Genomic DNA, 12,711 nt, shown 5'->3' with positions numbered 1-12,711 from the left:
ATCTTTATCTTACCCGCCGGAGGGCGCTCTTTCCAGCTTTTCAACAGAGTATCTATCTCTTCGCCGCTTCGCCTAGGTGGAGGTCCCTCGACCTCATCCTTCCCATTGAACAGGTCTCCACGCTTCCTCCACGGGTCATTCTTGGGAAGCCACATTCGATGCCTCATGTAGACGGTTTTTGAAGACCCGGGATCCTTACCCAGCTGTAAAAATGGCGTCTTTTCCATGCACCTCACACATGCCTTGTGTCCGTGGCACACCTGGCACGCGATATATCCGTATCCAAGATAGTCCCGCACCGTCGTCAACAGTGCGGCTTTCATACGGAAAGTTTCTTGTCCGTAGGCGTCCCAAGTTTCTGTCCCTTCCTCCCACGTAGTGACTAGCTCCTCCTTCAATAGCTCCGGATACAGGTTGATATCGCTCCCCGGCTGCGTCGGCCCTTGGATTAGCATACTCATGTGTATGTACTTCTTCTTCAGTGCATAGCCATGGAGGGAGGTTGTACATCCATACAAACACGGGCCAGGTGCTGTGCTTGCTGCTTTGGTTCCCAAACGGATTGAGTCCGTCGGTGCTCGCACCCAACCCGATGTTCCTTGGTTCTTTCCCGAATTCTTCGTAATACTCATCGTCTAATGTTTTCCACCGGCTTGCATCTCGAAGGGTGTGTTAGCACTGGGTTTTCAACCCGTTCTACATCACGCATCACCGCCTCCTTTCTTTCCGCGTGCCGCCGCATGAGCTTTGCTTCCTTGGGGTCCACGAAGTACCGCTGCGGACGGGCGTGAGCGGGAAGTACCACACAACTTTTCGAGGAGATTTTTTTGTCCCTCTCTTGTATCGAGATTCGCCACACCGTGGGCATGTATCGAGATTGGCATGCTCGTTCCGATATATTACGCAGTCACCGATGCATGCGTGGTATTTCGGTGCGGTAAATCGAGAGGGCACACGATTTTCTTGGCCTCCTGTAGGCTACCGGCACACGTGTTATCTTTAGGAAAGTGGATCTTCAAGTATCCGAAGAGTTCGTCCACGCTTGTGTCCGTCCATTTGTGCTTTGCCTTCATCTCCATAATATCGAGAGCGTATCTCAGACGGCTCTCCTCCGTCCCACGAGCTGCATCGTACAACGGAGTTCTCGAGTCTACCTCGAGTTGATCTAGCTTAGCCTTCCGTCTACCAGCGATTTTGGGGTCGGTCGATGTGTTGCTGAGAAGAAGTTCTTGAACATGACGGTCCCGCACGGCCGCGGTTAGCGGGGTATTTCTACTCATGTCCTCGTCGGCCGCATGCTCTTCCCGGCCTTCTTGATCACCATCAACGTGTGCGCCATCCTCTTCAACCTCGTCTCCATTGTCGTGTGGGGCATCCTCTCCATCACCTTCGTTATCATCATCTCCACCATCATCATCGCCATCACCATCGATATCATCATCTCCATCATCACTCATCCACTGAGTATGCCCCTCCATGAAACTATACCTGAGCAGGTGTTGATTCACTATGCCTGAGAAGGGGTCAAACAACGATCCTAGCTTGCATCTTCGACAAGGACACATTATATCCTTTCGCTTTTTTCGATACATGTCGGCCGTCGCGCGTTCCACGTATCTATCCACGGCGCTTTCCCTCATCGCGATGACCATCGCCGCCTACAAGACAAGATAATTGATTACACCGCCGTCTCGGTTTTCACGGAAAAAATTCGGCATGACCTTTGCTAAATATTGTCATGCTGGAGTTCCAAAATTCGCCGGAACGGAAGTTAATCAACATTCCGGCAAAACATTGGCAACTCAATGTTCCTGCACGCGTAAACAAATGCAAAACAAAGCATTTACATATATGGACCACCTTTTGCCACCACTAGTACTAGTGATATAACCGCGAATTTTCGCCAACACATGAACATTCCACTCATTTAGTTATGTACCTATTAGTTGACGCGACGTCCAAAAGCACCGGAGAGACGCCACACGTCGACTTTAATGCTTGAGAGATCTAGAGATCTAAGAAATGGAGAGATCTAGCTAGATCTAGTGGAAAAAGTGGTGGGAGGAGATAGATCTAGATCTAGATTATGCAAATCATGCTAGAGGGGCTAGGTAGTGCATGATTTGCTCAAATACATCATATTTTATTGGTTGAAATAGCTAAAATGGGTGGGGGAATGATCTAACAAGTGCTTGGGTTGATTTGCCATCACATATGAGTGTGTGAGGGTGGTGGTAGGTGGCTGGTCGTCTTAAGGCATGGCCCAGGTTACCGCCGGCGCCTACGAACGAAGTTGCCAGCGGTAGCGAGCATTACCCCCGGCGCTTTTGGAGCTAAACCGCCGGCGGTAAGGGCAAGATGGGTGGCCGCTGGGTGGCCCACCCTGCGACTCATTACCCCCGGCATCGCCTATTTGGGTTCGCCGGCGGTAGAGCCTTCTACCCCCGGCGCTTTGGGCCCAAACCGCCGGCGGTAAGTCCAGGCCCAACGGGGACCCCGCAGCCCATCATTTCGCCGGCACCTACGCACCCTACTCGCCGGCGGTAACCCTCGCACCCCCGGCGACATCCATTCAAACTCGCCGGCGGTAGAGTTAGGCACCCCCGTAAGGCATTACCGCCGGCATCTTCTATCCATACTCGCCGGCGGTAAGGTGTGCTGCTATAAGGCTTTTCCTAGTAGTGTCTAGTCCTTTTCCCATTATACGCCTAGGCAGGAGTATGACTTAGTCACTCCAAATTTCATGTATCATCAGTGGTATCTCGAATCAATCGAACCATTCGAAAATGGACACCAAACACATCACAGATAATATAATTCACATGATCCATTCAACAAAGTTTGGTACAATAAATTATTACACATCATTTCTTCCCTTGTGTCCCTACTTGCTTACGATTGAGCCGTATCCATGGAGCATCCTCATCATTTAACTTAATGCTTGGGTCGGTGTTCACTTTGAAGGTCGGAATTTCACCAAACATATTATAATCTTCTGACATGTCTGTCTTGCCCTCCACTCCCACGATGTTTCTTTTCCCTGAAAGAACAATGTGGAGCTTTGGATCATCGCATGATGTACTGATCGTTTTCTTATCTTTCCGTTTCCTCGGTTTGCTACTCATGTCCTTCACATAGAAAACCTGAGCGACATCTTTCGCTAGGACGAATGGTTCGTCAAGGTAACCAAGATTGTTGAAATCCACCATTGTCATTCCGTATTGCTGGTCCACCTTTACCCCACCTCCTGTTAGTTTGAACCATTTGCACTGGAACAAAGTGACCTTAAAGGAGGGTCCATAGTCAAGTTCCCATATCTCCTCTATGTAACCATAATATGTGACCTTTTGCCCATTCTCGGTTGCTGCATCAAAGCGGACACCACTGTTTTGGTTGGTGCTCTTTTTATCTTGGGCGATCGTGTAAAATGTATTCCCATTTATCTCGTACCCTTGGAAAGTCGTTATAGTCGAAGATGGTGTCTTGGCCAACATGTACAACTGATCTACAACATGATCGTCATTCATTAAATAATTTCTCAACCAACTGCCGAAAGTATCCATGTGGGCCTTCGTAATCCAGGATTCAGGCTTCCCCGGGTTGTCCTCGCGTAAAATATTCTTGTGTTTCTCAAAGTACGGAGCCACCAAGCTGGAATTGGTCGGAACCGTGTGGTGTGCTTCAGTCATAGAATGGCCGTCCATACATATCGTTGATTTCCTGCCGATCGTGCCTTTTCTACTTAGTCTCCCCTCGTGCCGCGATCGAGGAAGACCAATCGGCTTAAGGTCGGGAACAAAGTCAACCCGAACTCAATTACCTCCTCAATTCCATAGCCCTTGGCAATGCTTCCTTCTGGCCTAGCACGGTTACGAACATATTTCTTTAATACTCCCATGAACCTCTCAAAGGGGAACATATTGTGTAGAAATACCGGACCAAGGATGGAAATCTCTTCGACTAGGTGAACCAGGAGGTGCGTCATAATATTGAAGAAGGATGGTGGGAACACCAACTCGAAACTGACAAGACATTGGACCACATCGTTCTGTAGCCGTGGTAGATCTTCTGGATTGATTACCTTCTGAGAGATTGCATTGAGGAATGCACATAGCTTCACAATGGCTACTCGAACATTTTCCGGTAGGAGCTCCCTCAAAGCAATCGGAAGCAATTGCGTCATAATCACGTGGCAGTCGTGAGACTTCAGGTTTTGGAACTTTTTGTCCGCCATGTTTATTATTCCCTTTATATTCGACGAGACTCCAGCCGGGACCTTCGTACTGCTCAGGCATTCAAAAAAGATGACCTTCTCTTCTTTGGTCAGAGCGTAGCTGGCACGACCTTGAAACCATTCCGGATGCCGGTCATTAGCGTCTTTCAAACGTTGTTGGTCCTGCCGTGCTTCGTTTGTATCATTTGTCTTCCCATACATGCCCACACAAATATTCTTCGTAACATGCATCACGTCGATTGCAGAGCGGACATCTAGGACTTTCCAATATTCTAGCTCCCAGAATATAGATTTCTTCTTCCACATGGGTGCGCGCCCGTCAGCTCCCTGCGGAACTGATTGTCCGCCAGGACCCTTTCCAAAGATGACTTTCAAATCCTTGACCATATCAAATACCTCAGCACCGATGACGTTCCGCAGGCTTCGGCCGGTGATCTGCCTTGCCGTTGTAATGCTTGCCTTTCTTTCTTCATCGGATGAATTTTCGGAAGAAATCGACGATTCCCAAGGTACACGTTCTTCTTACAATTTGGCAAATATTCACTTTCAGTCTCATGTAAGCAGTGCGTGCATGCATTGTATCCCTTATTTGACAGTCCGGAAAGGTTACTAAGAGCAGGCCAATCGTTGATGGTTACGAAAAGCAATGCTCGTAGGTCAAATTCCTCTTCTTTGTGCTCATCCCACACACGTACACCAGTGTCTGCCCCACAACCGTAAAAGTTCATCAACTAATGGCCTTAGGTACACATCGATGTCGTTGCCGGGTTGCTTCGGACCTTGGATGAGCACCGGCATCATAATGAACTTCCGCTTCATGCACAACCAAGGAGGAAGGTTGTAGATGCATAGAGTCACGGGCCAGGTGCTATGGCTGGAGCTCTGCTCGCCAAAAGGATTCATGCCATCCGTACTTAGACCAAATCTTATGTTCCTTGCGTCAGCTGCAAAATCTTTGAACTCTCTTTCGATCTTTCTCCATTGCGTTCCATCTGCGGGGTGTCTCAACTCCCCGCCCGACTTACCGTCCTCTTTGTGCCATCGCAACAACTTGGCATGCTCTTTGTTCCTGAACAAACGTTTCAACCGTGGTATTATAGGAGCATACCACATCACCTTGGCGGGAACCCTCTTCCTGGGTTTCTGGCCCTCAACATCGTCACCAGGGTCATCCCCTCTAATCTTATAACGCAATGCAGTGCATACCGGGCATTCATTGAAATTCTCGTATTCACCGCGGTAGAGGATGCGATCGTTGATGCATGCATGTATCTTCAGAACCTCTAAACCTAGAGGGCAGACAACCCTCTTTGCTTCGTACGTACTGGCGGGCAACTCGTTATTCTTTGGAAACATATTCTTCATCATAATCAGCAAATTTTCAAATCCCGAGTCAGATAGACCTTCCTGTGCCTTCCATTTCAGCAAATCCAGTGTGCAGCCCAGCTTTTTCAGACCATTATCGCATCCGGGTTACAGCGACTTTTTGTGATCCTCTAACATGCGATCCAAATTCTCCCTCTCCTTTTCAGTTTCGCAGCTTCTCCGTGCATCAGCAATGGTCTGACCAAGATCATCAACGGGCTCATCACGTGCCTCTTCTTCACCTTCCCCTTCACCTTCCCCACCTTCAGCATCCTCCATGAAAGTATCACCGAAATGATCAAGATAGTTGTCATCGATGAAATCATCCCCTTCTTCATCTTCTTCCATTATAACCCCTCTTTCTCCATGCTTGGTCCAACAATTATAGCTTGGCATGAAACCCTGCCGAAGCAGGTGCATGTGAACATCTCTTGAGGAAGAGTAACCCTTCTGATTCTTACAGGCAACACATGGACAGATAACAAAACCCCTGCTTGTTCGCATTAGCCACTCCGAGGAAATCTTTCAAACCCGTAGTGAACTCGCCGGAGAGTCGGTTACCGTACATCCATCGCCGATTCATCTGCATTATTATAATATAAAATATATAATTAACCATCATGCATTTGTTAAACTAACTAGCTACAAACAATAGAAATTAAACAATGAACTACACACATGCATATTTTATCAATGACACATGAAAGGTTCAAGTTGCTAACCGCGATCGAGGAGGAAAAAATAAATGAGGAAGCTCAAGTGTGGCTCCGACACTTCATATCATGTTTGTTTCATGCTCTCTTGGGGCATTTCATCAAACACCTTGTGTGCATAAGAGGAACCAAAAGCAAACCTAACACCCCCTTGTGAAGTTTGTGATGAGAATGGCTCCAAATGGCTAAGTGCTGGCTGCTGGATTGGTATATATAGGGGAGGGGCTTTAGTCGCGGTTGGCCTGGCAAACCGCGACTAAAGGTGTCCGAAGGCCTTTATTTTCATCGACACACTACATTTGGCATTTCTCTTGTTAATAAATGTTTCAGTTCAATAACTTGGAAGCTAAACTGGATCAGACTGATGATGAGCCGGATCAGTGAGAGATCAATCAACCAATTAAATAGTGTAGTAATAGTTATATCATACCCCCTCATTGATGGCAATCCATAAGAAAATATCGTTTCTAGTTGGGACTGAACAAATTAAGCGGCATGTGCAGCAATTACAGAAACAGTCAACACTAAAACCCATTCTCAGCTTACTTATTTCAACACATGGTTACATGTCGTGTAGGACATATGATAATTTGACAGTCCACAAGAATGATACAAGTAGTTAACACAATAATCCGTTGTACGCATATTTATTTCCTCACATGGTTACATATAGTTGAATTATTATGTTGCCACAGGAAAATATATTGTCCACCTGGGCTAAGTTATCATATATTCCAGTGTGGAAGAAGTCCACCAAATAGTGAGGTCATATTAGCATAAACCACAAAAATTGAATATAAATAAAAACACACCATCAGAAACAACTCAGCAGGGATGAGAAAAATGGCACAGTTCAGAGCTAAGTAGCAATTAATATATTTTATTGATAGTCGTGTTTGTCATGATTTCTTAATGAATTTATTTGGAATTAGATTTGTAATTATAAACCTTTGCACATATGAATTCAAAAAACTCACATTTGTTTTTTGAAACGGCTATTGAAAATTGCCTGTAAATCACTGATGACATGGTTTGATGCACACGATGAGTTATTTAACTATGTGCAAAAAGCTTGTAGAACTTGAGCATCTAATTAATCCTATTTTCCCATTTACTCTCAACCTTCCTGGTGCACTATAAAAAAATATGCAACATACAGTTATACATTAAAAACAAAATCAATTAACAACATCAAGAAACAGCTGCTCTAGTAGATAGTCAAGTGAGTTCTCCACACGATGTTGTTTATGCCCCACAAGACTATTGGATACAGCTCGGGGGGTTTTGCGATCATACTGTATCTCCCTTTGATGTATAGTTCTATGACTCTGTATCTGACTCTTTAAAACTTGTAATTTCTGTGCTAAATCGCAAATAAATAAATTGTGTCAATAACTTGAAAACTACACTTATTCCACTTGATGCGAGTCCACTCGTAGACAAACAGTAACAAATAAGAATGTCTTGAATAGATATATAGAGATTAATTAATCGGAAATTCAATTCGGCTCCCGGGTGCGTATGCACCCTCTACCAAAAAATCATATTTCGAAATGTCGAAAAATTTTAACAAAAAATTTTACATGTACATTTTCATAATATATGTTCATTCGTCAAGTTTCACGAAAAACCAATATTTTCTGTGGTCTATAGAAAAAAGAGAAAACTTATCTTGTGAAAAGTATTATTTTTAGCACTAAGTTTTATCTTTTTTACACACGTCACATGATAAGTCGATTTTTTATGAAACAACTTTCTAAGCGTGTAGCACGAGAAGATTTACATGCGAATTTTTGGTTTCAATTTTTTTGAAATTCAAAATATGTGTAAGATGCATTTCAAAATAGAGGTAGCATATGCTCCCATGTTCCAAAACACCACTCCCTTAATTAATTGCAATACCTTATGTGTGGGCAGCTGTTGCTAGCTGAGGCGTGGAGCTATAAAGGCCGAGGCCAGCACAGCCCCTTAGACGTACCCATTACTGCTCATCCATTGAAGATCAAAGTACAAGTACATACATTGGACCATTGGTAGATACAATTCCATCAGCCATGACAAAAGCAAACAGCAACGGTGCAGTGCCCGACAGCCAGCGGAGCATGCAGCAGCGCGCTGAAGGACCCGCGGCAATGCTCGCCATCGGCACGGCAAACCCGTCGGGCGCAGCTGTACCCCAAGATGAGTTCGCCGATAACTTCTTCCGTGCGACCAAGAGCGAACACCTTCCTGAACTTAAGGAGAAGCTAAAGAGAATTTGTAAGCGCATTCTCCCTCCATTCCCCACGACGTTAATTGTTCCCTTTCCATTGAAAATAATCTTTCCTAATTTATAGTAGGAATATAAGCCATGCCTTGAAGTGAGATATTTCTATTCCCTGCAGGCAAAAATACCTGCATTGAGAAACGACACTTCCACCTCAAGGAGGAATCAGTTGGTGCCCACCCAGAGTTCCTAGACAGAGAGCTGCCATCCCTTGACGCCCGCGTCGACATGCTTGGCCCCGCTATCCCAAAGCTCGCGCTCTCCGCTGCAACCAAGGCCATTGATGAGTGGGGCCGTCCAGCCACCGACATCACCCACCTCGTCTTTGTCACCTTCTCCACCGTCCAAGCACCTAGCGCCGACCTCCAGCTGGCCTCGCTCCTTGGCCTCCACCCCACGGTCTGTCGCACCATACTGAGCCTACATGGCTGCAGTGGTGGCGGCGCGGCGCTAAACCTAGCCAAGCAGCTCGCTGAGAACAACGATGGCGCGCGCGTCCTCGTGGCTTGCTCCGAGATAACCCTTATCAGTTTCCGCGCCCCTGACAGGAGCAGCCTCGTTTGTCAATCTTTATTCAGCGATGGTGCTGGCGCTATTATCGTCGGCGCTGGGCCTTTCTGTGAAGGCGAACATGCTCTATTCGAGATGGTCTCTTCCACCCAGACGGCGATACCAAACACCGACCATGTGCTCAATATGCAGGTCTCAGAATCCGGCGTAGAATTCCATGTGGGCATCGAGGTGCCGATGCTAATAGGACTGAACATCCAGCAATGCCTCCAAGACACGTTCAGTAGCACTCCTGTGTGCTCTTGGAACGACCTCTTCTGGGCTGTGCACCCAGGTGGCCGTGCTATCTTGGATAACATAGAGACGGTGCTCAAGCTGGAGCCAGGGAAGCTGGCGGCCAGCAGACATGTCCTTCGGGAGTACGGCAACATGAGTGGAGCAACCATAATATTCGTGCTTGATGAGTTGCGCCGCCGTAAGAATGAGGAGGATCCGTGGCCAGAGTGGGGTGCGATGCTAGCCTTCGGACCAGGAGTCACAATTGAGGCCATGGTGCTGCGCGTACCCTCTCACAACAACAAATAATGACTGCAAAAAACGCATAGCCGGTTACCACGAACAATAACTCCATCACTTACTAGTACTCCTTTATATATCCTGGAAGAGATACAGTACAGGGGTCTCAAATATTGTGTATGCAGTTTTGCACTGTGTGTGTTGTTTTTTTCTCAACTCCTTTGTGTTTTTATATTGTTAAAAAACACTTGTGTATTCAATAAAGCTCCATGTGTTTTGTAACATTGCATCTACTATTAGTCATGATAATTTCTAAACATACATAGTTTAATTTTTAATTAATATGATTGTGTAGTTAAACATATAGCAGATTGAGACTATTTGTATGAAACTCAAGCTTGATAATATACGGCTATCCACCCGTGTCAAATTTGCACCAATGGTTAATAAGGAGTTAATTTGACACATTTGTTTCTTACTTTAATTTGCGGTTCGCAGTCTGGCGCGGGCAACGACTGCTGGAATTTTTTTCATATTTTCCCACACTGTTTGTAGGTTTCTCTGAAATTTGCATGGTCTTATTAATTTCACAGAATGATGTTGACATAAGTCGTAGACATGGCACATGCGATGTTGTTGTCCCCGTTTGCGCGGGTAGTTTGGTCCGTGGTGAAGCAATCTTATGATGTTCACCTGAACCACAAGGGCTTTACATAGATGAAGGCTTGGCTTGCTGTGTTTTTTTGGCCATGAATGGTGATAAGCATGCGATGGTTCGGGCTGTGACATTTGGCTTTTATTCTGTCTAGACCTACTGTCATCTTTAGTGGTGAGACCTCCCATGAAACTTCTTGGTCTCCACTGTCGGCCGCATTGCTTCAGCTCAACGTCGACACCGCAATATTCGCTTCTTCAGGGAGAATGGGGGCCAGAGTGGTGGCTGGTGACGATGCTGGTTTCTTCATCGCCTGCCTCCTGATGTCTCCTACCGGGAGCTGGCGCTCACGAGGAAGGTATGGATGACCTCGTTGTGGCTTCAGATTGCCTATCTGTTGTGCAATGGATCAAGGCCGGTGACATAGATCGATCCAACTGCGGATAAGCCATCTTAGACATCAAGTAGATACCTATCTATTTTGCCAACTGCTCCTTTCGCAATGTTGGGTGGTTGCGGAATGTTGCAGCGTACTGTTTAGCTCGATCATATGAGTTTTCTAGTTTGTTTGTGTGCCGTGGTTTCCCCGAAACACTAGTACAAAATAACATACAGGTCTATTGCGGAATTCAACTACCAGTCGCGGGCTTCCACCCATAGCTGGTAACTCGCCGGTGGTAAGGCTTTAATAGTCGCATTCACGTATGACACACGACTAGTAGGCAAGGCACTAGACGTGTGCTTCCCCTGCACGCTACCAACAATGTATTAGTCGCGTGTGTCCCTGCCCTCTTCCAGTGTTACCCACACTGGTCACGTGTTATGTCGCATGATACCAGTGTGTACACTACTGGCCGCGTTTCCTTCATGCCCGCTACCACTAACTGGGTGTGCTTCCAATTTTGTTCCTCCACCGTTTCTGAGCAGGCATTCTAATTTAGACAGGAATATAACAGGAATATACCAAAGCTATCAAGTTCATCGCATTAATCAGAGTTTCAATGGAGTGCCAAAACAGTACATCAAAATCATCACAAATAGTACACGCGACTAATGTGTGTGAACTGAGGGATTTGACTCCAACCAGTACGAGGGAGCGTTGATGGGTTCCGAATCCAGAAGGTATACTTCCACGACTCTGCTGGAATGTAGCCGGGAGCATCGTTGAGCATAATATGTGTGCGAAACTACGACGTTATACATGAATTTCTACTCGAGATCGACATCGTGTACGACTACATCTTGGCATGTGTCTCAGCTACCACATGACTTCAATTCCATCAAACAACTCCTATCAATAGTGCTATCAAGTCTATCACAACATCTATGGAGTTAAGTATCTTCAAAGTTAAACCCTTAAGACAATTGGTCATCATACAAGTCATAAATTAAGACTTCTTTTTGTTGTACTTGTTTGGAAATATTATTTTCAAGGCAAGACTCGGTTAAATAAATGAACTAGAGTAAGAACTTTCAAAATTAACTAAACATACAAATAAAAGCTCTACTCCAATTGTTTCAAATCACTCCCACTAGTACTATATCTTAATTAACAAGTCTACTGACATAGCTCTTGTAGGTGGCTTCATATTTTTCTTCTTTATGATGTGTTCCTTCAAAACTCTTGGTACATCTCACTCATAAGTAATATCAAGCAAAGATGCATTACAAAATTCAGCTCATTCAAGAACATGCATAAAATGAAAAATATTTTTGTATTTTTGTGAATTCGGATAAAGAGGGAAAAAGTAGAGAGATTAGCGATAAAGTAAGAAACTAAACAAGAAACAAAACAAAAAAGGAAAAAGAACTAAAATGAAAAGCAAATAAAAAGAAAAGTGTTGGAACAAACCAACACGAGCGTTTCAAAGCTCTGTCAAAGAGCTGGAGTACAAATTTATTAAACACAAATAAAAATGCTTGAGGATCACATCCCCAAGCTTAGGCTTTTCCAAGCCATCTTTCAAAGCTAGGATCGACGGGATGCGTCAGGACTTGCGTGGCGAACGGGCGAGGTGAGGCGCCTACACCCCTGCGCGCCATCATGGCGCAGACCGATTGAGGCATGCGCGCAGACCGATTGAGGCCTGCGCGCAGACCCGAGCTGTCACACCATCATCAAGCGTGCCCGCGCTCCGCCTGTGGCCGCTCATTGGACGCGCACACCACCGATCTGTCCATCGCCCGTGTGGCTCCATCTGATTGAGCCTGGGAACGCTCTTGGGCGATTCCCCGGCGATCCGTTGTGACCATCTCTAGAGATATATAAGCCAGAGATTCGCACATCGTATAGAGGAGGAAGAGAGAAAGAAGAGGAAGATGAGGAGGCGAAGAAGAGAGTTGTGTCATGAGAGATAGAGAGAGGGAGAGAGTTAGTGCCTTGATCTTGACAACGTCAAGGCCAAGATTGAGAGAGAAATAGTGTGACTACAAGATAGAGGAAGTCCGGGAG

At 45.7% G+C, this 12,711-nt stretch overlaps 1 protein-coding gene across 1 annotated transcript; it reads left to right on the top strand.

Moving 5' to 3' along the window:
- Window positions 1-8,366: 8,366 nt before the first annotated feature.
- On the top strand, window positions 8,367-9,673 carry LOC124680318 (bisdemethoxycurcumin synthase-like). Its single transcript, XM_047215389.1, has 2 exons — window positions 8,367-8,571; window positions 8,697-9,673. The coding sequence occupies exons 1-2, from the start codon at window positions 8,367-8,369 to the stop codon at window positions 9,671-9,673; spliced, it is 1,182 nt and encodes a 393-aa protein (XP_047071345.1).
- The last annotated feature ends 3,038 nt before the right edge of the window (window positions 9,674-12,711 follow it).

This window comes from Lolium rigidum, unplaced genomic scaffold, assembly GCF_022539505.1.
Source record: "Lolium rigidum isolate FL_2022 unplaced genomic scaffold, APGP_CSIRO_Lrig_0.1 contig_12761_1, whole genome shotgun sequence".
Taxonomy (NCBI): domain Eukaryota; kingdom Viridiplantae; phylum Streptophyta; class Magnoliopsida; order Poales; family Poaceae; genus Lolium; species Lolium rigidum.
Note: the sequence above shows the minus strand (reverse complement) of the source record. Positions and strands in the feature narration are given on the sequence as shown.

Coding starts and splice junctions, on each gene's coding strand:
- LOC124680318 (XM_047215389.1), top strand. CDS start 8,367: ATGACAAAAGCAAACAGCAACGGTGCAGTGCCCGACAGCCAGCGGAGC. Junction 8,572..8,696: donor GGAGAAGCTAAAGAGAATTT/GTAAGCGCATTC, acceptor TATTCCCTGCAG/GCAAAAATACCTGCATTGAG.